This window comes from Panthera pardus, unplaced genomic scaffold (genome assembly GCF_024362965.1).
Source record: "Panthera pardus isolate Hobbes unplaced genomic scaffold, ASM2436296v1 HiC_scaffold_16, whole genome shotgun sequence".
NCBI classification, from domain to species: Eukaryota; Metazoa; Chordata; class Mammalia; order Carnivora; family Felidae; genus Panthera; species Panthera pardus.
The window spans coordinates 1,862,259-1,889,443 of NW_026526721.1; the positions used below are offsets into that span (position 1 = coordinate 1,862,259).

A 27,185-nucleotide genomic window follows, 5' to 3' on the forward strand; every position below is an offset into this window, starting at 1 on the left:
ATGCTCCAGGGCTATTGCTGCCACTTGAGGAGGCCCGCGTCCCCAGCGGAGCGAATGAGGCCCTCCTCTGTCACCACAGCGGACAAGGGGCGTGAGGGTGTGCCCAGAGTTAAGGAGACGTCCCGGGGACCTCCCGAGGCAGTCAGCAGACCGGTAGGTAGAGCGGCCTTCCGGCCAGTTCCAGGCTGGCGGGGCCCGCGTCTCCATAGCGATCAGGGACCTACCCGGCCTCCCCCGGGTGAAAACCCGACCCTGGGAGGCTCGGACAGGTCCCCAGCAATCGCGGAGCGGCCCTGGTCTGTGATGCGGCGGCGGGGACCTCTCTCTTACACACGGGTTGTACGTCAGCGTGGCTTCTGGGCCGGTGGTGAGGCGTCTCTGAGGCGAGGGAGCCCTTTCTGGCCCCGGCGGGCTTGGGGTCCGAGGGAGGGGAGGGAGGGACGTGGACCCCGGGCCTGCGCGTCTCCTGCTTGCTGAGCGTCTCAGAGCCCGTGTGCAGCTGCGGCCCGACGTAAACGACACCCGGCACCTGCTTTATAGGCTCCCACCCTGAGGGTCTCACCGGGTGCGTCTAGGCGGCTGGTCCGGGGTGCCGTGGGAACCGGTCCGGAGGAGGAAGTTCTGCGCTTTGTTTTCTGCGTTGAGGCACGTGTTTTTGCAGTTGTAAATGTGAACCGGATTTCCACTAATGAGCCCTTGTGTGTCGAGGGAGTGTTGCTAGTGTTAGTGGGTCAAAGGTAATAGAAGGAGACTTTCCCGGAAGCCTCAAGGTAGCAGCATCTCGATTCTTCAGATCTGCGCGTTAAAGAATGATACATACATGATCATTTACCAACCAGCCAGAGACTTGGGGTCAGAGGTCGGTGTCAGGTGGGAGGGGTCAGCAGGAGTCACAGTGATGCTGCCTGGGTCTGTGTCCCCTGCCCTCCTGACCCGTGACCACCCAGGGCCACCGAGACCCACAGAGTTCTCATCAACTGGGAAAGAAGAGAGGGCGACTGTTGGGTTCAAACCGCTGTCCTTCCTCCCACGGTGAGTTCCTCTCTCGCTTCGGGGGGGCGCCTGCACCGGTGGGGTCAGGAAGGCTGCGTCCCTGCGCCGTGTGCCGCGGGCCTGGGCTGGCGGGGGACCCGGAGCAGGGGTGCGGGAGGCCACCCCGGGGCCCACGGAGGCTGCTGTACGTAGTCATGTGCCTAACGAGCTTTTCCAGGCTTTCCTCCTGTGACCTCAGTGAGCTGAAACGTGCGACTAGGGTGGCGGCCGTCTGTTAACCTCTGTTGGAGACGTGTGTCTAGAGACAGAGACAGAGGGGCAGATGTCTGTCTAGAGACAGAGGCGGGGGAGATGTCTGTCTGTCTCTGACTGTCTAGAGCCAGAGACGGTGGGGGAACAAAATCTCTCCAGTCACATGGTTAGTTTCATGCAGAGAGGCTTCAACATCCTCTTTCCCTCCCGTCCTCTGTCTCTGTATCTCTCTGTCTCTCTCCCCTCCCCCTTGCCGGCCCCCCTCCCCCCAGCAAGCCCTACCCCAGGGGCTGGGCCCCCCTCACAAGCACCTGTGTCCCCCGCAGCCTCTGCCCAGACCCGGGGGTGGGGGCTTCCCTGGAGGGAGTGTGGTGTTTGCAGCCACGGCAGAGTCATTCTGCGGCGAGGAAAAAGGTCACCGGCGGCCTACGAAAGGGTCCTGCGGATCCCGGGAAAGGGCCCAGGACGCAGTGTCTCCGCACACAGGCCATCGCCCCCCGCCGGCCCTGGGTGCTCTGGAGAGGGGCGGGCCGGGCAGGGCGTCATAAACGACAATAATCGCGCTTAAAAGCTGTCCTGCCTGGAGCAGCCTTTCCCGTCTGCTACCCTGCCCGCTGCGGTTTGGAGAGGTCAGACCCAAGTGACCCTCGGCCTCGGTGAAGGGCTGCTCCCGCTGTGAGCTGGGCCTCGGCGCTCCCCGCCCCCGGGCCGTCTTCCCGTGTCTTCTCATTAGCTGTTCCCGCGGACTGGCTTCCCTCCGGAGGGGAATTCCTGAAACCCACACACCCTCGGGAGGGCTGGGCACCAGATAAAAGCCGTCCTCAAAGCCCGGCCCCTCCTGGGACCCGGTGGCTGTGCTCGGCGCGCAGCTTGTCCTCCTAAGGCAGGGGTCTGCACCCACGGAAAACAGGTTCTCGGAGTTTTTCTGGTTTGTTCCCAGCTCTCCACCGGCACACCTATTTCTGTCTTTCCTTTGGGAGAAATGTGCTTTGCCAATGACTAACCGCAGTTGTGCTGAGATGCTATCACCTGTCACCTGCACGGCAGGACCCGAGCCCATGCGGAAATGAGATAGGCCCGCGCCACCTGCCTCCCCCCGGCAGAGCCCTGAGAAGGTCTGTGCCACCCGGGGCCGCCTCTGTCCTGTCTCGGGACTCGGGCATGTGGCCATCACAGTGACTGCCCCAGGGGCCCCTGCTGCCATCCTGAAAGGGCCCACCCGGGTGTCGGACGAGCAGCTCCCTCCCTGCGGGCCGAGGGCGGAGCCCTGGATGGAGCTTGGGACCTATACTCCTCATGTCTGTCCTGCTGATGCTGTGTGTCCCGCTCCTGGCCCTGGCGACCCCGGGCCGAGGCACCCGGCGATGGGAACCCTGCACAGGTAACGGGGGTATTGAGCTGGGGGCCGGGAGGGGGGCAGCTGCGCGGGTCAGTGCCACTTCCCATCCCCCGGTCAAGGTCACTGCGAGCCGGGTTTGCTTCGGGGGCACCGGCAGGTAGAGAGGGACGGGCAGAGGCAGAGATGAAAGGGGTGGGGGGGGGGCGGCACAGTGGAAAGCTGCTGACAGGGTGGGGACTCGGTTCAAAGCCTTAACCAGCCTCCATCCAAGGGCTTCACAAGTATTTTCCTGTGCATCCTGGGGAAAGGCCTTGCACCTGCTTCAGGAATGAGCCAGCACCCCCCCCACCTCCGCCCGCCCCCCTCAGGCCGCAAGCTCAGAGAGCCCCAGGTCTGCGCTTAGTAAAGCACAGCCCCAGACACCCACGCCAGCGCTGGGGAGAGTGCCACCGGCTCGCTCCCGGCGGGGGTGCGGTTCTGCTCCCCCTCTTTCGGAAAGGTTGACTAGCTAACGGCCATGACATCACTCTGTCTTTCTGGAGTCGCTACCAAGAGATTTTACTTATCAGAGCTAACATTAAACACAAAGTAGCCGGAGGAGGAGGCCCAGCAGCTGGAGACCCGCCGCAGGTGGGTGAGTGAGGTCCGCGGCGCGGGGCTGGGCGGGGGGCAGGTGCCGGGGGATTGGCAGGGCCCTTCCAGTTTTACGTGCAAATTACTCAGCCGGGGTCCCTTCCATGTGAGGGCTCTCTGCTCTGGTGGGCCCTGGTTCCAGTGACAGGACCGGCAGATGACTGATGCTGACCCAAGTTTGGAATGCTGACCCACAGGGTGGACGGGTGCCCCGTGAAGGGGAGCAGCCAAAGCCCTGGGGTGGGGGCAGGACTGAAGCCCCCCTTCCCCCACCCCCGCACTCTGGGCTCCTGTCCACAGTGACTGCCTTGGGACTCGTGGTTTGCGAGCAGTGCAGGATTTGAAGGTCACCTGTTGCCAGGCAAAACCCCCTGCACGGAGGCCACCGCGCGGTCCCGGGGGGCCCCGGAAGGACCCCCAGGCAGCGCTGCTGTAGCCGCTGCCCTGAGTGCGGCAGTCTCCCCGGTGGGGAATGAATCACTGACGTGTACCTTCACGTTCCCTTCAGCCCTGGGAACAGAGTCAGCCCGCAGAGTAATAATAAAGGTTATTTATAAAGCCCGCCCCCTGTGCCCTAAAGGCTTGTTGCAGATAGTTAAAAGGTGACCCAGTTATAAACACCGGGACTCAGGAGGAAAGATAAAAGTCGGGTGCGTTTGGAGTGCTCCCAAGGCACCCGTGCTCGGCTGTTCGGGACTTCAAATGGTTAAAACAATCGCTTTGATTCCTCTCTGTTTTGGAAGGCACCTGAGTTTACAACGCAGGGTTGTGTGAGTGTGCGGGGGGGGGGGGGGGCGTTTCGCCCGCCTGGGGGCCTTGTTCCTGGTCTGTGCCACCGTGTGCACACCAGGTGCCAGGAGCCTTGGCCGCCGCAGCCCTGGGCTGTCATGTCCTGCCCCGAGTCTGGGAGCACAGATGATACCAGCCTGGGGTGGTGACTGTGGGTGCCGTGCTGTCCGCGAGGGCTTTGGTGCCCCTGGGCGTCCCACCCCGTTCTGTGGAGGGTGCCGTGCTGGGGAGACGGGGCGGCTTTGGCTCCCAGTGCTGCCGTCGTCTGCCTCTGCTGCGAGGCTGTTGGGGGACTATGGGCTGGATTTGGGGGTATCCTCACCCCAGCGGGGCAGTAAAGGTACCCTTACGCCTGCACTTTGGGGAGAGGTAACTCAGTGCTGGCGATGGCAGGGCGGCCAGAGGGGCCCAGGAGTCGGCAGAACTGGGAAGTGGAGTTTGGAGGACTCTGGGTTCGCCGTTGGGGAGGTGTGGGCAGGACGGTCCGGGAGGCTGGGGGTGTGGGGGGAGGGCTGCGTCTGGACGGTAAGCGGGCCACTTCTGTGCGGCTTTTGTGGGAACGGGATGGCAGGGCCGTGTGCCGGACAGCCAGGGCGGGCACGGGGTCCGGGCGGGAAAGCTGGCAGGGTCGCGTGGGCGCTCACGTTGGCGAGCAGCTCACTAGTGCTCTTTGGAGGGGGGGGCTCACCACTCCCAGGGTGACCCAGGGTGCCAGACACCTTACGGTCTACCTACTGTTTTAGTGGTAGGGCAGTTGGGTCACGTGTCTGCCCAGGAGACCACCTGCCGAGTGGCGGGGCCTGGGGCCTGGCCTTTCTGCGCAGGTGTGGGTGCAGGTGCGTCCGAGGTTGGGGCAAGTCTCAGAAAGCCTTGGCCAAGCGGGACAGAGGGGCCGGCGGGCAGGCCGCAGGCACGAGGCCACCAGGGGGCAGGTGGGAGGTGCAGGCTGGGGAAACCTACGTGGTGGCCCTCAGACAGGTTTCAGGGCTCAGGGGCGCAGGGTGTGCACGTGGTGTTGGCGTGGCCTCCCGGGGGTGAGTGTGGCCGGCAGGATTCCGGGGCGACATGCCTCTTATAAGCCGTTGGCCTCCCTGGCTCCAGGAGCCAGCCCGCGTCTCCTGACCCCTGACCCCCCGGCCGCTCCGCCAAGCGGGGCCAGCTGCTTTGGGACCAAAATGTTGAGGTTCGGGTCCCTAAGGTCCTTCCTGGGTCCTGTAGGACATCCGTGGTTCTGGGCTGCGTGCCGGGAAAGTGGCTGGGGCCGTCCTGGGGGAGACGCCCTGATGGGCTGTGCTGTGGACAGTGGGGTGGGGGGGACACTGGGCGGAAGTCCCTGGCATCCGTCACACCCAGCTCACGTCCACGGGGACGGGAGGTCGAGGTGGAGGGACGCGGCTGGACCCTCCCGGGCTGGCCCGCTGGGGGGCTCCAAGGGGCTGGGTACGGAGAAGGGGTGGGGGGCACAATTGTCAGCTGCTGCCGGACGTCAGGGTCACGGTGTCTCCCCTTCCACTTCTTCCCCTCCTGCTGCCCCCAGAGCAACCGGGGGTGGGCTCCTCGCCAGGGCTCAGCCTTGGTGTCACTCACAACCTAGTCCGAGTGAATCCCTTCACTCACCCCTTCTTCCCCCTTCTTCCCTCCTTCATTCACTCCATACCCAGGCAAGGGCGGTGCTGTGCCCACCCCTGGGGACACTAGAATCACAGAGCCACCAGCAGCTGCGACATCCTCCAGAGTGGGAGGGGCCCGGGGGGGGGGCTCAAGAAGGAACCTTGAGGGTGGCAGTGGGGGACCCAGGGTGCCAGGGACCCCAGGCTGCCAGTTGCAGGAGCAGGTGGGGTGGTCAGACCTGGGCTCTGGGTGCCTGCGGGGGCCCTTCATCCCTAGAGCTAGAGAAAGTACTCACGAAATGACAGAACAGATCCACATTTTATTTTATTTTATTTTATTTATTCTTTTTTAATTTTTTTTTCAACGTTTTTTATTTATTTTTGGGACAGAGAGAGACAGAGCATGAACAGGGGAGGGGCAGGGAGAGAGGGAGACACAGAATCGGAAACAGGCTCCAGGCTCCGAGCCATCAGCCCAGAGCCCGACGCGGGGCTCGAACCCACAGACCGCGAGATCGTGACCTGGCTGAAGTCGGACGCTTAACCGACTGCGCCACCCAGGCGCCCCTTTATTTTATTTTTTAAAACGTTTATTTATTTTGAGACAGAGACAGAGAGAGAGTGCGAGCATGAGCAAGGGAGGGGCAGAGGGAGGGGAGAGAGTCCCAAGTGGTTTCCCTGTTGTCAGCGCAGGGCCTGCCTCCAGTCTGGAACTCACAAACCCGTGAGATCGTGACCGGAGCCGAGCTCGAAAGTTGGGTGCTTACCCGACGGAGCCCCCCAGGTGCCCCCAGACCTGCATTTTAAAAGCTACCTGGCAGTAAGGAGGCCGGGGAGCTGGCCCAGCGGGCAGCATCTGGCCTCTTGCACGTTTGGGGGGCAGGAAGCCTGGATGGCTCTCTCGGCCACCAACTTTGTCCTTGCACTTGTTCAGCCAGAAGCTTGCAGGAGAGTGGTGCTTTCCAGCCTGAGTTCTGGGGAATCCTGGCCCCTGGGAGAGGCCCTCAGATCGGTTCCTGGAGACCCTGTGTGGGCACGACGCCCCCTCCTGGCGGCTCACGGAGCATCCTCCCGCAGGAAGAAGAGGCTTCTGTACCGCCGTGTCCTTTGTCCAGGGGGGGACTTCCCACTGGGGGCTGGGGGCCTCCCGGTGGAGCGCAAGCAGCCCGAGCCCCAGGTCTCATCTGAGCGGCGCGCCCCCAGGAGACCCCTCCACACCCCTCACCTTCGTCTCCCCAAAATCACACCTCAGAGAGAACCACCCCACTCACTCCCCAGTGCAGAGGAGGTGAGATGCCAGCCAGGGCCCCGCACCGCCACCAGGGGAGGCTGACTCTGTCACCTTGACGTCGTCCTCTTTAAAAATTCTCACCCATTAGGCCAGGGCACTTTTTGTTTGCACGAAAGTTAGGAAGCAAAGAATATTAATTGAAAAAAATTTTTTTTAGTGTTTATTTTTGAGAGAGAGAGAGAGAGAGAGAGAGACACACAGCACGAGCAGGGGAGGGGCAGAGAGAGAGGGAGACACAGAATCCGAAGCAGGCTCCAGGCTCCGAGCTGGCAGCACAGAGCCCGACGCGGGGCTCGAACTCACGGACCGTGAGGAAGTGACCCTGTCTGGGACTGAGGCTTGCTATGGGGAACCCTGGGAAACGTGGGGGCCCCATCCAGACAGCCTCGAGGGAAGTGCCCTGGAAGGCAGCACCCCTGGGCTTCAGATGCCAGGGTGTTGGAACTCAAAGTGGCTTAGCCTCTGGGGTCTTCCTCTTGACCTCTGTCACACCGGGCGGGGTCTGTGGCCGGGGACGGCATGGCACATTGGCATGTGCAGGCAGAGGCGGGAGGACATTTGAATAAAACACTGAAGTTCAAGGGCAGATGGAGAGAGAGAGACTCAGAAGGCAATGCCCCCTTTAGCTGTCTCCCTGGAAGGCCCGGCCCCGCCTGCCTCCCGGCCCAGAAACCACCTTGGGCCCTGCATCCTGATGCTGGACTGACCGGGGAGAGCGAGGCCTGGGGCAATGGGGCCTTCTTGCCAAGGGGCCCGCTGTCCGGGTGGCTGTGGCCACCTGAGGCCCGGACCTTCCGTCCAGCCACCCGGAGCCGCCTGGAGGTGCAGTTGGTGACCACCAGGGTGGGACTCAGAACTCACTGCCATTGAAAGTGTTCCCAAGATGTGGCTCGTCGGCAGGATTGCTAAAGCTGGGGTTCCGTTAGCCCGGAGGCTGGGAGAGAGGGCCAGTGGAGGCCAGGACTGCAGGTGTATTCGCTTAGCTCCAGATGTGTGCTTGGGAGGAGGCAGACAGCTTCTAGGGCCAGGAGCCCCAGTAAGACTGCAGAGCTGGGGGCCGTGGCTGCCAGAAACAGCCTGGGGGCCTTTCAGTAACAGGGGAGGGCTGTCTCCGGTTCATCTGGTCGTGATGTGAGGCTGCGAACCGGCTCTGCCCTGGTTATTAGGCTCCGAAGATGGTGAACATTCACGCTGACCTGTGTGCCCGAGATTGCGCTGGGTTAGATCCTGAAGGAGGCAGGGAAGAGCCGGGGGTCCCCAGAGTGCTCAGCTGGCCCTGGGGGGACGTGCCCATCAGAATGGTGGCCTCAGCAGGCAGGGCGGGGGCACACGGGGCGGCAGAGCAGGGACACGCAGGAGGCCGGGCGGCAGCAGGAGGAGGCAGGGGTGCAGCAGGCGGGGCGGGTGCACGCGGGGCGGCAGAGCAGGGACACGCAGGAGGAGGGCCTGCAGCAGGAGCTGGGCTGGCAGCAGGAGGGGGCTGAGCAGGGGGAGTCCTCGCAGCAGACAGGGGTGCAGCACACGGGCTTGCAGCAGACAGGGGTGCAGCAGACGGGCTTGCAGCACACAGGGGTGCAGCAGACAGGCTTGCAGCAGACAGGGGTGCAGCAGGCGGGCCTGCACACGGGGCGGCAGAGCAGGGACACGCAGGAGGAGGGTCTGCAGCAGGGGCTGGGCTGGCAGCAGGAGGGGGCTGAGCAGGGGGAGTGTTCGCAGCAGACAGGGGTGCAGCACACGGGCTTGCAGCACGCAGGGGTGCAGCACACGGGCTTGCAGCAGACAGGGGTGCAGCAGACAGGGGTGCAGCACACGGGCTTGCAGCACACAGGGGTGCAGCAGACGGGCTTGCAGCACGCAGGGGTGCAGCAGTCTCCCTGGCAGGGGGAGGAGGGGCCGCACAGGAGGGTCAGGCAGGGGGCCGGGGCGCAGCACGGGGGCTCGCAGCAGCTCTCTGGGCAGTCGTCCACCTGCCAGGAGGAGTCGGGGCAGGAGTCCGAAGATCCGGGCAGGCAGACGCGGCTGCCATAGCTCAGGTCGCTGGAGCAGACGGACAGGGTGGACGTGGCCATGGCGGGGGCGGTGAGTTGGAGGAGGGAGTGGGTGTGGGTGTGTGAGTGTGTGCGTGAGTGCGGGTGTGCGTGCCAGCTGTTCGGGCTCACTTTTATAGCCCTCTGTGTGTGTGTTTTCCCAGCAGAGGCTCGGGACATTTCCCCTTCCTTGTTGGTGTTTAGAGCCAGTTTTCAGGGACCCCTCATTACGGCTTGTTTATTTTCCCGGAAGATGCCACCCAGCTCGTAAATGTGCCCCTGTGTGTTGGGTCCTGAGCGAGTCTGCTGAGTGGGCGTGGGGCCATCAGGCCAGGCTGGAGCTGAGGCAGGTGGATGTGGTGTGTGGGGAGGGGTGGGCTCTCAGCCGGTGGACAGTCGTCTTAGGGACATGGTAACAGGGGAGGTGACTCGGATTCTGGCCTCAGGAATAGCTCCTGATGTGGGTGCCCGTCTCTGGGGCACGTGGTCCCCATTCTTTTGCATTTGTCACCAAGTGCAAAGAGATGAAGGGAGGGTAGAAATGCCTGAGAGGGCTCTGGCCGTGGTGCGGGCTGTCTTTGCCTGACCACTGCCTGGGTGGAAGACTGTGGCCTGGGGACGAACGGGCTGTGTGCTGTGGGGTCAAGTTCGTGGGCAGGGGGAGGGGTGGGCCTGTGCCTGACCAGGCAGCTGCCATAATTCTCCTGACGTGTCTCCTTTCCAACTTCTGGGCTCCCAGGGCCCCTGTGGCTCTGGCCACAAGGTGGGCGTGGTGGGGCAGGGCATGTGGTGCCCCTCACCTCCCCCGGCTGGGCTGTGGACCGGTTTCGCACCCCCCCCACCCCCCTCCACCCCCGCTTGCTTGCCGAGCAGCTGGTTGCGTTTCCTTCTGCCCCTTCTTCCTCCTCCCTCCCCGTGCCACTCATTCTCTCCCTGCCATTGTATCTTTCCTGGGGCTGAGCCTGGAGTCCCCTCTGTGGGCCCCCGGGATGCCCCTGTGGGATATTCAGGGTCCCGGAAACAGTCACTAAAAGCTCTTGTGCCAGGCACAGCCAGGGGCCGGGACAGCAGGGGGTGGGGGCGTGGAGGGTGGGGGTGGGCGAGCAGATGTAGATCAGCCCTGGGCCAGGGCCTCTGCTGGAGGAGGGGGAGGGGAGACACAGACAGGTGGGTAACCAGAGGCAGGGTGCCTGTGGGGCTCAGGGAGTCAGCGGGGCCAGCACGCAGAGGTTCTGTGATATCTCAGTCACTGTGCAGGGGTGTGGTGGCCGTGCGAGGGGTCTGGGGTGGTGGGAGGGCAGCCGACTCTCAGAGGCCATACACACGCGACTGGGTTAGAGTATCTGCCAGGTTTGGGGGTGGCTGGACCAGACTCCTTAGAAGGCTGAGGGTTTATTTTATTTTTTAAATTATTACCGCTATTTTACATTGTCTCGGCGACATTTCAAACCAGAATCCTTAGAAACGATGAAAGCTACGTTCATCACACAAACTTGACCGTGCACGTGTGTATTTGCTTCCTGGGATTGGGTGTAACAAATGACCACACTCCTGATGCTTTAAAACAACAGAAATTTATTCTCTCAGTTCTGGGGACCAGAGTTCTGAAAGCAGGTCTCTCAAGCTGAGATCAGGGTGTGGGCAGGGCTCCTGCCCCTCGGGAGACTCTGGAGGAGGGTCTCTCCTGCCCTTTCCAGCTTGGTGACTCCCCCTGGCTTGTGGCCACAGCGTCCCGAGCTCTGCCTCCCGTCACATCGCCTCCTCCTTGTCTGCCTCTCTGGTGTAAGGACCCCAGACGGCCCCTGGATGTCTAGGGCCCACGTGGCTGGCCCGGGTCACCTGCCCACCGTGGGATTCTGCATTTAGTCAGCCATCCACAGTTACCCTTCGAAGTCCTTTTTTTCCATGCAAGGTCACAAGTGCCGTTTGGGGTTCTGGTGAAGCTGTCTTTGGGAGCGTTATGTGGCCTATCGCCGTGTCCCTGCAAACATACCTATGTTTTACCTGCACTGCCCACTGCCCACCACTGCTGGGGCTTGAACCACATCAGCTGGGCACTCTGTGGGCCTCTGTCCCCTCTGTGGCAAGATGGGCTCATAGTCGCTTAGACTAAGCTTAGAGAATGATGCAATCAGCTAGAAGGTTCTCAGCGGCTGTCAGGCACGTGAGTATGCCCGGAAGGTGCACAGCAGGGCCCGAGGCTTCAGGTCCCGGAGGGCGGTCACCGTCTGGCCCTGTGGTAAGGTTCAAAGCATGGATTTCTGGGACATAGGTCCTGGCGAACTGGACGGCCTTGTCCTGCACCCACTGGGGCTTCCCTTTACAGGAGACCACGTGCAGGCCCTCACTCCCTAGATGCTTTGGATCAAAAGGGGGGCTCCAGGAGGTCCGTGCTGGCTCTTCTCACTCAGACTTAGCTGTTCCACAGGCACAGAGCTGCAGGGCGAGGACAGGACCACACGGGGACGGGCAAACGCTCTGCCACGTGACCTCAGTGCCGGCGCTCCCCGGCCTGCCCTGCCCATCGGCATAAGGGCGCGGGGCCCCGGAAGGCAGAGTCCTCTCGCAGTCGTTGAGTTCCCATCATCTTTCTGCAAGGGCGGCGTCTCCTACCGGACCTTCCTTAGAGGGATGTGCACGAGCCACGGGGGGCCTCCAAGCAGCGGGCCTGTCATCTTCTGGCCTGGCCCCGTTGCAGCTCTCGGTCCCCGTCTTATCTGCCCGGTGTTGTTTAGCAAACAAGGGACCCCTGTTGCCAGAACCAGGGAAATGGAGGCAGGCACAGACCCTGAAGGCCTCTCCCTGGAAGAACCGCCAGCCGGGCAGGGGGTGGGGGTGGGGATGGGAGGGCCACGGCAGGAGCCCCATTCCCCTGGAGGGGGGGCCAGTTCAGCTCAGATGAGCCTAAGCTCAACTTCTGCAGGTCCTGGGGGGGTCACATCTGGAGGTGCACATGTGGCCTGGAGCCCAGGAGAAGCCGGACGTGTCCGGAGAGAGAGCCAAGGTGCAGGGGGAGGGAGGTCAGGGTGGGGCCCTGGAAAAGTCAAGAGCTGTGTCCTAGAGGCCGGGGCCAGCTCTGCAGGGACAGATGCACAGGAGAGGGAGCAGGAGTGACACTAACGGGAGCACGGGGGCCTTTGGTGGCTGTGCCAGGCTGGGTCAGGGGCTGGGGTGTGGGAGGGTGGGGGAAGGGTGTCTCCGTGGAGGGTGTGCAGAAGAAGGTCACTGAGAGCCGAGGCTCTGCTCTGAAGGGGACAGACACAGGCTGCTCTGGGCCGGGAGCGGGGTGGGCGCTGTGCTCTAATCATCACTACAGAGGGAAAGGCGTTCGGCCCTATGTGTGTGGTCGGAGGACGCAGCTCCGGAGACAGGAGGGTGTTAGGTGCTGGAGAAGGAAGGAGGGGCAGGAGGGCTCCGGCGGCCAAGGGGGTGCTTGCTGGACGCCTGCACCCCCCCCTCCCCGCCCAGGGTACGCCAAACCCTGCGTCCTGCCGGGCTCCCTGCAGAGGGGAGAGATGCCCAGGGTTGCTGCGCCCGGGATGGCTGCCACTGAGTCCCTGAGGGTCTACCCGCCAGGGCCGCGGCCACGGCCACCATGCCTGTGACTGGCCCAGATCTTGCGGGACGGGAGCCCCGTGCCAGGCCAGTGAGAGGCGGGGCCCTGAGGAAGGGCTGGTGTGGCCGAGGACCACAGGGCAGCCGGTCCTCACTTCTGCGGGGACCGGCTGGGTGTTCAACTAGGATTGGCCCCGAGAGAACCAGGTGACACGGGGTTAATGCAAGCACGTTTATTAGGTTTCCCCAAGCAGCTTCCGAGGAGGGGAGGCCATTGTGGCCTGCGCTTCGGACGTGGTCGCAAGTCATGACCATTGGGACCCCGGGAGGAGTGTGGCAGGGAGGTGGGAAGAGTCATCCTGAGTTGGGTGGGAACCCCCTCCCACCCAGGCCTGAGAGGAGGGGCTGCTGTCTATACTTCACAGGGGCCTAAGAGACAGACCCCAAAGCAGCTGGGAGGCTGGTAGGTGGGAGCGCTGGGGGTCCCCACAGTGACGGCTGGCCACATCACTGGCAGCAGGACTTCTGGGCCGAGGCAGGGCGGGAGCAGGCAGGGCAGGAGCATGCGGGGCGGCAGAGCAGGGACACGCAGGAGGCCGGGCGGCAGCAGGAGGAGGCAGGGGTGCAGCAGGCGGGCCTGCACACGGGGCGGCAGAGCAGGGACACACAGGAGGAGGGTCTGCAGCAGGAGGGGGCTGAGCAGGGGGAGTCCTCGCAGCAGACAGGGGTGCAGCACACGGGCTTGCAGCACACAGGGGTGCAGCAGACGGGCTTGCAGCACACAGGGGTGCAGCAGACAGGCTTGCAGCAGACAGGGGTGCAGCAGGCGGGCCTGCACACGGGGCGGCAGAGCAGGGACACGCAGGAGGAGGGTCTGCAGCAGGGGCTGGGCTGGCAGCAGGAGGGGGCTGAGCAGGAGGAGTCCTCAGAGCAGACAGGGGTGCAGCAGACGGGCTTGCAGCAGACAGGGGTGCAGCAGACGGGCTTGCAGCACACAGGGGAGCAGCAGTCTTCCTGGCAGGGGGAGGAGGTGCAGCAGGACGGCTGGCAGCATGAAGAGGTTGTGCAGGGGGAGTCCTCGCAGCAGACAGGGGTGCAGCAGACGGGCTTGCAACACACAGGGGTGCAGCAGACGGGCTTGCAGCACACAGGGGTGCAGCAGACGGGCTTGCAGCACGCAGGGGTGCAGCAGTCTCCCCGGCAGGGGGAGGAGGGGCCGCACAGGAGGGTCAGGCAGGGGGCCGGGGCGCGGCACGGGGGCTCGCAGCAGCTCTCTGGGCAGTCGTCCACCTGCCAGGGGGAGTCGGGGCAGGAGTCCGAGGCCCCGGGCAGGCAGACGTGGCTGCCATAGCTCAGGTCGCTGGAGCAGACGGACAGGGTGGACGCGGCCATGGCAGGGGCGGTGGGGCTGCAGGAGGGAGTGGGTGTGGGTGTGGGTGTGGTGGGTGCTCGGGGTGTTTGGGGTTTATATACACCTCGGGCTGTGTGCTGTTCATCACGAGGCCTGAAAAGCCTGTCCGCTTGTTGCTGGAGCGCGTCCCTGAGGAAGCTGGTCAGGGGCCCGCGGCGGGTAGCTTAGCCCATTTATGACCTGGGAGGGTCAGTCACCCCTGAAACCCGCCCTCCGCTCCCAGCGTCCGTCTGCGGCTCCTTACTGTTACTTCCCGTGCCTCTCAACACTCAGAGAAATAAATCATGGGCCTATTTTTTCAGATTGTCTTTATTTGGGGAAATAACTCTGTTCCGAATGAATCAACCAACGGATAGCTTGGGAGCTGCGTTTATTTTTGGTGTATGTGCAAACAGGCGTGTGTAATAGCTCTTCTGTGCCCGCAGCTATTTGGAACGAGTTTGTGTACATTTTTTTTAATGTTTATTTTTGAGAGAGACAGAGCACAATTGGGGAGGGGCAGAGAGAGAGAGGGAGACACAGAATCCGAAGCAGGCTCCAGGCCCGGAGCTGGCAGCACAGAGCCCGACGTGGGGCTTGAGCTCACAAACCGTGAGATCACAACCCGAGCTGAAGTCGGACGCTTAACCGACCGAGCCACGCAGGTGCCCTGAAAGTCTGTACATGTTAACTCCGTGACCCTTAACCTTGTGAAGTGGGAACTGTTGTTCCCATTTTACAGATGGGGAAACCGAGGCACGAGTGAACACCAACACCCATACAAAGTGAGCAGAAGGGCCCGGATCAGAAGTGGGGGGCCCGTGTTCTCAGGCCAAGACTCTGCTGCCCCAGAGGGCGGAGAGCAGGCTGGCTTCTGGGAGATGCGAGGGCACAGGATGAAGGCAGATTGAGAGGTGTCCGGGAAGGTGTGCGGTGGGTGCCGGCCGGCGGGCAGCACCTGGTCAGGCGGTGCTTCTAGAACCTGGGAGAACGTGTGCTCAGTGGCCGCAGGATCGTGTGCACGGACTGTGGGGCGAGGTTGCGGGAGGCAGGTGGTCGGTAAGAGCAGGACCTTGTCCGGCTGAGAGCAGGGAGCGTGGGACAGGGTGAGTGTCCCACGCGGGCTGAGGCACCGGCCTGCAGGAGCCCGGCAGGTGGCGCTGGTGAGCCATCAGCTGGCGCAGGCGGGGATGGGGACCGGGGGACGGAGCCATCGCAGGTGACCCTGAGGGAGTCCGAACCTAGTTGGGGCGCGGCCAGGGGAGGCCCTGCGCACGGCCTGACTGGGACTGCCAGCTTGGTGATCGCCCCCCGACGGTCCACACTCGTAGTGGGAGGGACCACTGCCCTCTGTGCGGGGAGGCCAGCCTGCAGTGGCCGCTTGGGCTCCGAGGGGGAGCCTGGTGTCAGCAGGAGAGCAGGGATGCAAGGGTGGGGGTGGGGGGGCAGAGCCCCTGAGCGCCCAGAAGCCTCAGGGGTGGAGGGAGAGCAGGTGGGTCCCCAGGGTTTGGGGGGCCCCTTCTGGAGGGGATGCGGGGCATTTCTGGGGAGCGTGGGGGCTCCGGGGAAGCAGGCTAGAGGGCTGTGGTGGGTGTGGCTGGTGCCGGCCAGACGGGCCGCCCTTCCTGAGCCGAGGCAGGTGCAGGCACCCGGGTCTCTGCTCATATGGGCACCGACGGGCCACACGTGCCCAGACGCCAATGCCCCGCAGGGAAGACAGATTTGATTGAGGATGACACGGCGGGGCCGAGACTTGGGCATGGAGCTGAACGGGGTGCCCCGCGCAGGCAGCAAGGTGGTTGGCCAGAGGGGAGCAAACGGTGACAGGCAGAGGGTCTAGACTTGGGGGGGGGCATCCGGGTTTGGGACTGGCAGTTTGGGGTGGGGCCCCTGCCTTGCAAAGAGACAGGCAGGCCCACCTTTCCTGATGACGCTTCAAAGGGATGGCGCCCTGCTTTCCGCGAAGCTGGGCTTGTGCCAGGCGCGCCTCCGGGGGATGGGGTCTGTAGCTGCTTTGTGGGGACGCCTCTCGAGCGGGGGGCTGGGGCTGGGGTCGGGGGCGGCCAGGCTTTCCGGGCACGTGCTTCTCCAAATGCTCGTGCGCTGAGAGTGAAGGCAGTGCCCGCCTCGCTCGCGGCCGCCCACCCCTCTGACGCCTGCCCGGCCGCACACTCGGTCCCCTGGGACGCTGGCGCTGCTCGCATTCGTGGCCGCCCAACAGGCGAGTGCTCTGTGGGCCAGCGGGGAGCCGTCCCGCCCTTGCCGCCCGAGCAGATGCCATGAAGAGCCACACGGTTATCTCGAGTCTCCCCGACCCGGTGCTGCGCCCACTGGCGGGGGCTCTGCCCATGTTCCCTCCGCCCACTGCCTCCCTGAGACGGCCACCTGCGGCCTCCTGTGCGCGTGTGCAATTATGAGCACGCAGGGGACCACTGGGTGGCTCAGTCGGTTGGGTGTTTGACTCTGCATTTTGGCTCAGGTCATGACCTAACTGTTCGCGAGTTCGAGCCCTGTGTCAGACTCTGTGCTGACGGCAAGGAACCTGCTTGGGATTTTCTCTCTCTCTCTCTCTCTCTGACCCTCCCCACGCGTGCTCGCTCTCAAAATAAATTTAAAAAGACTAAAATTATGAGCATGCAGTGGTTGTTATATGTTATTATTGCAGTTACCATTACAAGTATGACAAAACCATATTGTTCTGTTTGACTTTCTTTAAAAAAGTTTTTTAATTGTAGTAAAACAGAAATAACAGAAAATCTGCCATTGGACCCATTTTCAAATGTACAGTGTCGGGGCACTAAGTGCATTCGCGATTGTGCAGCCGTCTCCACTGTCCAGCTTCAGGACTTTTGCCATCATCCCGAACTGAAACTCTGTCCCCATGGGACACTGCCTCCCGTCCCGCAGTCCCCCCAGCAACCCCCTCCCCTCCATCCTACTGTTTCTGAGTCTGGCTGCTCTTTCTTTCTTTCTTTCTTTCTTTCTTTCTTTCTTTCTTTCTTTCTTTTTTTCCTTCCTTCCCTCCTCCCTCCCTATCTCCCTTTCTTTTTCTTTCTTTCTTTCTTTCTTTCTTTCTTTCTTTCTTTCTTTCTTCCCTCCCTCCTTCCCTCTTTCTTTCTTTCTTTCTTTCTTCCTTCTTTCTTCCCTCCCTCTCTTCCTTCCTTCCTTCCTTCCTTCCTTCCTTCCTTCCTTCCTTCTTCCCTTCCTCCCTCCCTCCCTCCCTGCCTCCCTCCCTCCCTCCCTCCCTCCCTTCCTCTCTTTCTTTCTCTCTCTCTCCCTTTCTTTCTTTCTTTCTTTCTTTCTTTCTTTCTTTCTTTCTTTCTTTCTTTCTTCTTTCTTTCAATTTTAGCCATCCTAGCGCATATGAAGTAGTGTTTCGTTGTGGTTGTGATTTGCATTTCCCTGATGACTAATAATGTGGGGCATCTTTTTGTGTTCATGTTGGCCCTCTGTACAGCTTTGTTGGAGAAATGTCCATTCAAGTTCCTTTCCCATTTAAAAAAAAGTGTATTTATTTTGAGAGAGGCAGAGAGAGTGTGAGTGGGAAAGGGGCAGGGAGAGGGAGAGAGAATCCTAAGTAGACTCTGCATGCCATCAGTGTGGAGCCTGACACGGGGCTCGAACCCATGAACTGTGAAACCAGGACCTGAGCCGAAATCAATTTGGACGCTTAACTGATTGAGCTACCCAGGTGCCCCTCTCTGCCCATTTTTAAATTGGGTTACTTGTCTTTTTGTTGCTGAGTTGTATGGGTTCTTTATGTTTTCTGGTTATAAACTCTTATCAGACATACGATTTGCAAATATTTTCTCCCATTCTGTAGATTGTCCTGTCACTTTCTTGATGGTGTCTTTTGAATCACTAGAGTTTTTAATTTTGATGATGTCCAATTAATTTTTTTCTTTTGATCTTCATGCTTTTGGTGTCATAGCTAAGAACCTGTTGTCAAATCCAAGGTCACGAAGTGATTCCCCTAAGTTTTCCTCTAATACAGTTTGGTTTTAGCTCTTACATTTAGGATGTTTATGACTTTTAGTTAATTTTTGTATATGGGGTGAGGTAGGGGTCCAACTACATTATTTTGCATGTAGAAATCTGGCTTTTCTGGCACCATTTGTTGAAAAGATGATGTTCTCCACTGAACAGTCTTGAAATCTTTGTCAAAAATCAGTTGGCCATAAATATATGGGTTTATCTCTGGACTCTCAGCTTTACTCCGTCAGTGTGTATGTCTGTCCTATATGCCAGATACCACACTGACTCAATCACTGTACTTTCGTAGTAAGTTTTGAAATCAGGAATTGTGAATCCTTCAACGTTCTTCATCGTTTTCAAGTTTATTCTATTCTAGACTCTTACCAGTTCCATATGATTTTGAAGCTCAGCCTTTTCATTTCTAGAGAAAGAGACTTTGGGATTTTGATAAGGATCACACTGGGGAGTACTGTCACCTTCACGTTAAGCGTTCCCATCCATGAACATGGGATGTCCTCGCTCTTATCCTCGTCTCCTTCAGTTCTTTCAGCAGTGTTTTAGAGCGATCGGTGTACAGGTCTTTCACCCCCTTGGTTAAATTTATTGCTAGGTGTTTTATTCTTTTGGATATGATTTTCACTGCCTGAAAAAGTGTTGAAAAGCAGATGACCACGCACACACAAAATACAGCCACTTAGTTTTAGAAAAACACTCCTGCTTATTTAATACGTCTATTGCCAATAATGTGCTGTCGTGTTTATTACTCACTTAAGCATCGTTTACGTAGTTTTCTACTCATCTGTTTACTTATAGCACACCCGTGTTTGGAAACACAGGTTGGATTGTCGCCAGGACTTTGTGAGCACTGCTCCTGAAGTTTGCTAAAGCGTGCAATGCTGTTGATGGCAAGTCTGATGCCAGTCAGATTTTTACTTTTCCGTAGGTGACTTTTTTTGGCTTGTTTTGTTCTCTGGAGACGCTTTTGGGAACCACCTATTATCCATCCCATTCTGCAGTTCCAACAGGATGTGTCTGGGTTTTCCCCATTCCTTTACTTGGTGTTGCTTAGTCCTTTAACCTGGGGACTGTGTTTTCCACTGTGGGAAGTGCTCCTCCCCGGGGATGCATTTCCTCATCCTCCCTGTGTCCTGACTGCCTCTCCTCCTGGAATCCCACACACCAGAGGCTGCAGCCCCCAGATGGGTCCCCAGGCTGGTTTCTTTCCTCTCATACTTCCTACCTCTTTGATGTTTTGTTCTAAGTCCGAGAGACTTCTCAGCCTCACTTGCAAGGCCCTTTGTTTAATTTCAAATACCAACAATAGACCTTTTTTGGGTACGTTTTCTAACCGTTCCTTTTCAAAGCCTCTCCCCCCTTGCTCTATGGCTGTGACATCTTCTTGAATGTCTTTGAGTGTATTTAAGATTTGTTAAAAGGTGATTTCTGCTTCATGAGCTGTCTGCCTGCTCTGGGGTGTGTTTTATGTTTGCTACCCCAGGCTGGCCTTCTCACGCCACTGGCTTTGCTCATACGCTGGGGTGAGTGTGGGAGTGGTCATGGCGGCCGGGCTCCGCTTCCTCTGCGTGTCTGTGCTGAGTTAGAGAAACCTCATCCGTGTGGGGAAGTTGACATGGTGCTCCGGGATCGGGGGTGGGGCCCTGCCAGGTGGCGGGGTTACCTGGGAATAAGAAAGTTGGGAGCCCAGAAGCCAGGATGAGACTTATGTACATGGGGTGTCAACAGCCCCCCAGGAGCCTTAGCCTTTCCCGGGTGAGGTGTTAAATTGTCCTAGAGATACACACTGGCGACGTTCTGGGGAGGTGCAGAGCCTCTGGGCACTCTGCCTCCGATGGCCCCGGGTGCCCCCTCCCCTGTGGACGCACCTTCCTCCACCGGGCCTGCCCATGGGGACCAGGTGCTGTCGTGCTCCAGGGCCCAGGGCTTCCCACCTGCTCCACCCTGCCTGGAGGTCGGCACATCTCTGCTTCCCGTTGGCTTTGTTGCGTCCCTCACCCGTTGTAGGCTGACTTCTCCCCATGGCGGGTCTTGGGAGGGTTGAGATGGGGACAGTAGGCCCAGCCCGCCATCTTGAACGGAAGCATCAGCTCTCTTGGAGTGCTGGCTTTCCCACAGCCCCCCTGGCGCTCTGGTTTGGCTGACCCACAGTCCTCCTTATTTCATTTGAATGCTGGGTCCCCAAATTCTCTTTGCACCCCAGTTCACGTGGAATATTAGGCTGCCACAGCATGAAAGCTCTTGGTTAAATTTCCCATCCAAAGCAGGAATCCCATTTGTGCCTTCTGTTTTCTTTTTAAAGGGAAATTTTATTTTGAACTACTTAGCTCGCCTACTTTTTCAACTATTTTTATTTTCATTTTATCGTGAAAAAAATCTCAGACATACAGAAAAACTGAATCACTCAGTGTGTAGCCACATATCCCGTCCTACAGTCCACAACCAACATTGTGCCTCACTTCCTTTCCCAGATTCTTACCCATCAGACCGTCCCTCTACATTGCCAAGTCAGTCGCAAACAACAGTACGCTTCACTCGAACACTCAGGAAGCATCCCGTTAGCAGGAGTTTCTGAGCTTTTGGGTGTGAAGTACCATGCCTCTTACGTGTGTCATTTGATGGCTTTTGACAAATGCGTGCATCCGAGTAAACCCTCTTGGGACCCACCACGGGACTGTGCACCCAACCTTATCGGGGCCCTGGACGCAGCCTGTGCCCAACCCTTTTGGCCCCGGCCCTAACCGTCCTCCCCAAATGTCCTCTTCCCCCTGGTCAGTTTACCCGAACCCCCCAGAAGCAGCCCGTGTTCTGGCCGTTAAACATCTAACGTGGTTCAGCTTGTCGTAGAGCCTCACTTAGACACAGTCGTGTGGCGGGCGCTGTCTGCCCGACTCTGCTCACCAGCACCGTGTTGCTGAGACTAAACAGTGCGGTCCTCTAACTGCTGATTCGTGTGACTGTCGTGGTGTTTATCCATCCCTGTTGATGGGCATGTGGGTTGATTGCAGTTCTGTCTGTTATTGAGAGAGTGGAAGAAACAGACCTCGTCTTCAAGGCTTCGGGGCCCGGAAGCCAGGACGGTCCCCAGGTGCTTGTTATTTTGCGGGGCAGCTCTGGCTTTTAGGGAACTTTTTGTTCTCTGAGCTGAAATCTGTGTCCCTGTCACCTTGGCTCTTTGGTGCAACCTCTTTTGTAGTATACTTTTTTTAACGTTTATGTTTGAGTCAGAGAAAGAGCGTGAGCAGGGGAGGGGCAGAGAGAGAGGGAGACACAGAATCCGAAGCAGGATCCAGCCTCCGAGCTGTCAGCCCAGAGCTCGACGCGGGGCTCGAACTCACAGACCGTGAGATCAGGCCCCGAGCCGAAGTCGGACGCTTAACCGACGGAGCCCCCAGGCGCCTCTCCTTGCTCTGGAAAGCCCGCACGTGACTGTGAGCAGCCGCGGTCACTCAGGCGGTGCCCCCCCCTCCATCCCTTACCCCTTTGCGCAGTTTCTAGGCCCCGAGGAGCCCAGCACGAAGGTCCTCGCTTGAAATGGGGGGAAGGGAGGCCCTGTCGGGTTTGACAGCCTGGTCGCCGCTTCTGTCAGAGGGGCTCCCCAGCATGCCGAGGGGCGTGACCGCCCCAGGAGGCCACCCAAGACAGGACTCGTACTCAGACATCGGCTTGTCCAAGGGGACAGGTGACAGGGAGAAACGGCTTTGGGGAACACTCACAGAAAGACAGCGTTGAGGTGCAGAGAGAGGGATTTTTAATAGATCCTGAGATCTCATGGATAAGACACTTGGGGATTCTAGTGTCTGTGGAGTGCGGCCCCGTCGGGGGTTCCGTCATGAGACGTGGCGGGAGAGCTCACGCTCCGGTTGATTTGCAGCTGCAGTTAGGGGTGCCGCAGGGAACAGGCCTGAGGACCAGGGTGGGGCAGGAGGGCCGGCAGCACCCGGAGGACTGGCAGGAGGGGGTCACGCACACAACAGGCTTGCGGCTCACGGGCACGCAGCAGGCCAGCTGGCAGGAGCTGGGCACACAGCTGGCGCTCACCCCCCACCCACCTTCGTGCTCCCTCTTCCCACCTGCAGTCTCCCCCCTCCCCCCTAATTCTCCCTCTTCCCGCCTGCGCGCTCCCCCCACCCGCCCCTGTGCTCCTTCTTCCCGCCTGCGTTCTCCCTCCTCCCTCCTAGTGCTCCCTCTTCCCGCCTGCACACTCCTCTCCATCCGCCCTCATGCTCCCTCTTCCTGCCTGTGTTCTCCCCCCCAGTGCTCCCTCTTCCCGTCTGCATGCTCCTCCATGCTCCGCTCCTGTGCTCCCTCTTCCCACCTGCGCGCTCAGCCCGCCCCGCCTTCCCCACCCCCCTGCAGTGCTTCCCTCCTGCGAGGGCCACTTTACTTCTCTTTCTCTGAAATGTTCGCTTCACTCAGTTTCAAAGGACTTCTTTTTTGCTATCCATGGAGCTCTCGACGGGCAGTGCTTGTCCCCAGCACCTCAACACCGTTGCCGCTTCTGTGCCGCCTCTGACGAGAAGCCAGCAGTTTCCTTCTCCTTCTTTTTTATTTGTTTTAATTTTTTTAACGTTTATTCATTTTTGAGAGACAGAGCGTGAGCGGGGGAGGGGCAGAGAGGGCGACACAGAATCCCAAGCAGGCTCCAGGCTCCGAGCTGTCAGCACAGAGCCCGATGCGGGGCTCGAACCCATGATCCGTGAGGTCGTGACTTGATCTGAAGTCGGAGGTTCAACACACTGAGCCCCAGCACCCCCCCCCCCCCCGCAGGTGCCCCTGGTGTCTTTTTTTAAAACCAGGTTTTGGAAGCTTGTCCATTGTGTGTTCAGCTCATTGTTGTGCTTCGATTTCTTCCCTCCTCCCGAGGGTGACCTTACCTGTGTGTTAGACTGTCAGACACCGGCTCACAGGCTCTTCTCATTTTTTCCTCACTCTCGCTTCTCCTGCAGGTCAGATAATTTCCCTTGACGTGGATTCACTTTCACACACTATTACTTCCGTCGTCGGTCCGCCGTCGGGACCTCCCAGTGGATACTTCATTTCTAAGTGCTGTGCTTCTCGGCTCGAATTCCCGGTTTTTAAAGCAGTTTCCATTTACCTGCTAACATGCCGTGTCCATTCACTCACAAAAGTAATATTTTCCTTTAATTCTTCGAACACCCGTTCCTTGGATTCTTGAAACATCTACAGTCGCTGCTCCACAGTCATTGCCCAGCCACTGTCCGGGCCATCTCGGGTTTCACGACTATTGATTGATTTTTTTCCTTAACTGGTGGATTGCATTTTCTCTGCCTTTTGTGGCCGGTGGTTTTGTTGTTGTATATTGCAATTAATTATGGTGATACATTTAGAAGCCCTGCATTCTCTTTTCCTGCCTATTCACTTTGGTTCTGGGTGATCGCCAGTTATTAACTGATCATGTTGAACTTGAGCGAGTTTTACACCTGCTCAGGGTGGATCTGTGGGAAGCCCAGGGGGATTACTAAGCTCCTTGTCTTGGTGGGGGTCGAATTCCAACCGTCTTCTCTGGAAATGTTGCCACCGGTTGGCTTTGTTGGGGCAGGCCCAGAGTAGGGCTTCCTGTGGGTCTGGTCGCTGCTCCGGACGCCTGACTGTGTGGGGTCCTAGCAGCACATGGGGGCTCCCCCTCCGTCCTGTGGCACACGCTCAATGTTAAGCCTCCGGTGGTGTTGCCCCGAGCACAGACAGCCCTGCCACCTTGGACAGATGTACAGCAGCGTCTCACGCAGACTCACGCACGTTCCCTCCCTCCTGATGCCCCACTCCTGGGATTCTAGCTGCTTCTGCTGCCCGAGCGCGGGGGGTCTTCCTCCTCGGCAAGCGGGCCGTCGTGTTCTGCGAAAACCCCAGCCCACTGAACGGCCTTCGGGACGCTGGCCTGGGCAGAGCCGGGCGAAGGCCGAGCGTCTCTCGTGTGCACTCTTCCTCTCCGCAGCCGGTCTGTGCTGGTCGGACCGACCGCGGCCCGAAGACGGAAGGCTCGTCGCTGTTCTTGGGTCGTGTCATTGAGGGAGCGCTAGACTACCGGCGCTCCGCGGGTTTCCCCGGTATCGTTCCGTTCTCCAGACTCAACACTTGTCTGTTCTGGGAGGTTCCTGGTCCACACAGCAAAGGCTGTGGCTTGAGGAGCCCTGCAGGTGTCATTCCTGTCTGCCTCGGTGTGGGCCCCACGGAGACAGGCAGCTACCAGGCTCTCTTACCCACCTATCGCTGCTAGAACGGTTGGAGGACGTGGCTAGGTGTGTGGCTGCTGAGACAGAACCAGGCAGACTCCTGTCAGGGACAGCCTGTCCTGGAAAACCGTAGATGACACCCCCCGCCCAAAAGAGGTCACGGTTTTACTCTGAGATTGCCCCGTCCAGGCAGACCCCAGCCGGCGCTCTCTGCAGGCGGGCGGCCCCAGAGTCTGCAAGCAGAAAGGAGTGGAGCGGGGGGAGGGGGGTGGGAACACTGACGGACGTCTGTCCTCCCGGAGGAGACCTCGGAGTGGGGAACAGTGTCTCCCTAACAAACAGGGAGGCCCACGAGTGTTTGTCTGGGCCCTGATGTGTGTGCCTCTGTGGGGGTGCCTGCACCTCCCTGAGCTGTGTGTCCATCTTTGGGGCCGTGCGCCAGAAAATTCTCGTAAACCGGTCCTGAGTCTTGTGATGCAGCAGCCTCCTGCAGAAGCGTTTTCAGAAACGCCATCAAGTTCTCGGGGTGTTCTCACTGTCGGCGGGGCGGGGGGCATGCAGGTGGCAGGAGAGACCTCGGATTCTTTGTAGGAAAGGTATGGAGGTCATCCAAAGGCGATCTCTGGAGTTCACAGGCCAGAGCCCCGAGGAGGGTGGGGAGTGCTCCTCCAGGCCGGCTTTCAGGCCGGAGACGTCAGGCAAGAGCCCCAGGGAGGAGAGGAAGACCCACCGCTGACTCAGCCCGTCACCCGGGTCCCCAGTGACCCTGTGTGTCCATCCGCGGCCCCCCGGCCCTCACGCGCTTCCCGGGGACGCCCCTGCTTCCTGTAGGGCTGCACCCCTGTGCAGCGGATGCCCTGGCTTTGTGCAGCCTGCTTCTCTAATGATGAGGTTTTTCTCACGACGAGGATCAGAGGTCACTGCCCGTGAGTTCTCCGTGACCCGTGCCCTCAGTCCACACCCGTGCTGTGGGCCAGTGGCCACCGTGTCCTTCCCGTGTACCGGCCGCTGCGTGACCTCCAGCTTCTGGGACACTCGGACGTGAGCCCGACTCTCTTGATCTCCCCGTGTCTGCCCCGGAGCCTTCCTGACGGGCAGAGGCTGTTCGGGGACGTCATCGCGCACAGAGGCAGGTTGGGAGGACTGCGTTTTCAGATTCACGCAAACGTAGCTCGTGTGAAATCGTGAGGAACGAGGCTCCAGTAAGCCACTCGGGCAGGTTTCCAAGTGCAACACGAGCGTGGGGAGGGGCAGTTAGTCACGCGGGCGAGCGCCAAACAAACAAAACACGTGCAACAGAAAACTAAGTTCTGGGAGACGGCCCGGAAGCAGCTCAAACCAGGAAGACAACCGTTGTGTCCCGTGTTGCCAGGACGCCCACGGCCCGGTATAAAGGCGGCCCAGGCAAGGAGCCTCCAGACGTCCCCGCCCTCCTCCCTCCCGGACACCGGCCGAGCCCCACGCCAACATGTGCCACACCAGCTGCTCCGCGGGCTGCCAGGCTTCCTGCGGCTCCTCCGGCCCCTGCCAGGCGTCCTGCTGTGTGCCCGTGAGCTGCAAGCCCGTGTGCGTGCCCGTGAGCTGCAGACTCGCCGTGTGCGTGCCCGTGAGCTGCAGGCCCGCGTGTGTGCCCTCCTGCCAGTCCTCTGTGTGCGTGCCCGTGAGCTGCAGGCCCGCGTGTGTGCCCTCCTGCCAGTCCTCCACGTGCGTGCCCGTGAGCTGCAGGCCCGCGTGTGTGCCCTCCTGCCAGTCCTCCACGTGCGTGCCCATGAGCTGCAAGCCCGAGTGTGTGCCCTCCTGCCAGTCCTCCGTGTGCGTGCCCGTGAGCTGCAGACCCGAGTGTGTGCCCTCCTGCCAGTCCTCCACGTGCGTGCCCGTGAGCTGCCGACCCGCCGTGTGCGTGCCCGTGAGCTGCAAGCCCGCGTGTGTGCCCTCCTGCCGGCCCTCCTGCCCCACCCTGGTCTGCAGACCCGTGTGCTGTAGCTCCCCGCGCTGCTTCTGACCAGGGGTCTCCTAACACCTGCTCCGGGGGCAGAGGGGGCCCCGCCCGTGCCCGTCCGGTGAGGACCAAATCTTCGCCGGGCCTCCAGTTCTGCGCGCGGCAGGTCAAACACTCCCGATGAATCGTCTGAACCCTGGGGCGAGGAGGAGCAGGACGAGCGGATCCCCCGTGACCCTGCGTGTCTCCGCCGGGGTCCTTCTCTGTCTCCGGCAGGGAACCCAGCCCGTGTGAGCCCAATAAATCGTGCCTTCCTGAGGCAGCTTTCTACTCCTGTCTCTCTGTTTCTACGTTTCTTGCCCACTGAGTCGGCACTACGGAGCGGGGAGGGCTAATCCCCTCCTCAAGGCGGCTCGTCTGCGCTGGGGGCTCCCGGTGGAGGGAGTGGCCGCCGGCCTCAGGCCCCCGTGATCCGTGGCCCGGTGCGTGTGGCCGCGGCCAGCGACTCGCCCTTTCCCAAGGCTGCTCTTGCTTCCCCTGGCTGTCAGTTCCGGCTCTCAGTTCATGATTCACTTGTGTCGCTGGTCCACGTGCGGCCCAGTGTTAATTGATTGATGATCAGTTATTATTATAATAAACCCCACGAACCCACTACCCCACGTGGAAACTAGAGCACCGTCGGTAATTCACCCCGGGCTTCTCAGGGAAACCGCTGTTAGAATCGTGTGCTCTTTGCTACCTTCTAAAAAAGAGAGCGGAGTCACCTCTGCGTGGCCCTGAAGCGCGTGTTTTCTCACGCAGGGCCCTGAGGGACGTCGGAAGGTATTGTCCTGCACTCCTGGCCTCGGACTCACTTTCTTCACTCCAAGCACTGTTGCTAGGATTTCTAGCGTCGTGTCGTGTGTCCTCTTGACCCTTCCCGCCTGCTCCATGCTGGGGCTGTTTCGGGTGAAACCTGCTCCCGTAGATGGGCAGGTGTGGGTGCCGAGGGAACGGGGGACCGGAGGGCCTGGCCGCGGACTGTCCACGTCCTCCTTTGGCACCCGTGACCTTTCCGTTTGGGGCAGCCGACCGCCCGTCCCCCGGCAAGGCTCTCTGTCTGTCTGGCAGTGTCTCAGGCTGGTGGGCAGGTGCATGGGAGCCTGCCCCCCCCCCCCCAGGAACACACACCTGCCGCAAGCCC

The 27,185-nt window shown here is 60.2% G+C and overlaps 4 protein-coding genes across 6 annotated transcripts in view; 2 read left to right on the forward strand and 2 right to left on the reverse strand.

Moving 5' to 3' along the window:
- Positions 1 to 1,600: 1,600 nt before the first annotated feature.
- Positions 1,601 to 27,185, forward strand: part of TSPEAR (thrombospondin type laminin G domain and EAR repeats) — a 157,233-nt gene continuing 131,648 nt past the window's right edge. Inside the window, exon 1 of the mRNA XM_053903016.1 lies at positions 1,601 to 2,626. Within this exon, the coding sequence (XP_053758991.1) occupies positions 2,542 to 2,626 (85 nt within the window). The 5' untranslated portion in view covers positions 1,601 to 2,541. The remainder of the gene's footprint in view (positions 2,627 to 27,185) is intronic.
- LOC109258115 (keratin-associated protein 10-7-like) lies at positions 7,056 to 9,012 on the reverse strand. Of its 2 annotated transcripts, XM_053903012.1 has the most exons (2): positions 8,493 to 9,012; positions 7,056 to 8,432 (listed from the first exon to the last, which is right to left on the reverse strand). In XM_053903012.1, exons 1-2 carry the CDS (start codon positions 8,974 to 8,976, stop codon positions 8,215 to 8,217), a joined length of 702 nt encoding a protein of 233 aa, XP_053758987.1. In that variant the 5' UTR covers positions 8,977 to 9,012; the 3' UTR covers positions 7,056 to 8,214. The 2 variants fall into 2 exon arrangements, with proteins under 2 accessions (XP_053758987.1, XP_053758986.1); XM_053903011.1 differs by having other exon boundaries at positions 7,056 to 9,012.
- LOC109258114 (keratin-associated protein 10-7-like) lies at positions 12,708 to 13,929 on the reverse strand. Of its 2 annotated transcripts, XM_053903005.1 has the most exons (2): positions 13,290 to 13,929; positions 12,708 to 13,229 (listed from the first exon to the last, which is right to left on the reverse strand). In XM_053903005.1, the coding sequence occupies exons 1-2, from the start codon at positions 13,879 to 13,881 to the stop codon at positions 12,997 to 12,999; spliced, it is 825 nt and encodes a 274-aa protein (XP_053758980.1). In that variant the 5' UTR covers positions 13,882 to 13,929; the 3' UTR covers positions 12,708 to 12,996. The 2 variants fall into 2 exon arrangements, with proteins under 2 accessions (XP_053758980.1, XP_053758979.1); XM_053903004.1 differs by having other exon boundaries at positions 12,708 to 13,929.
- On the forward strand, positions 25,284 to 26,656 carry LOC109258118 (keratin-associated protein 12-1-like). The gene has a single exon (XM_053903013.1). It carries the CDS (start codon positions 25,532 to 25,534, stop codon positions 26,063 to 26,065), a length of 534 nt encoding a protein of 177 aa, XP_053758988.1. The 5' UTR covers positions 25,284 to 25,531; the 3' UTR covers positions 26,066 to 26,656.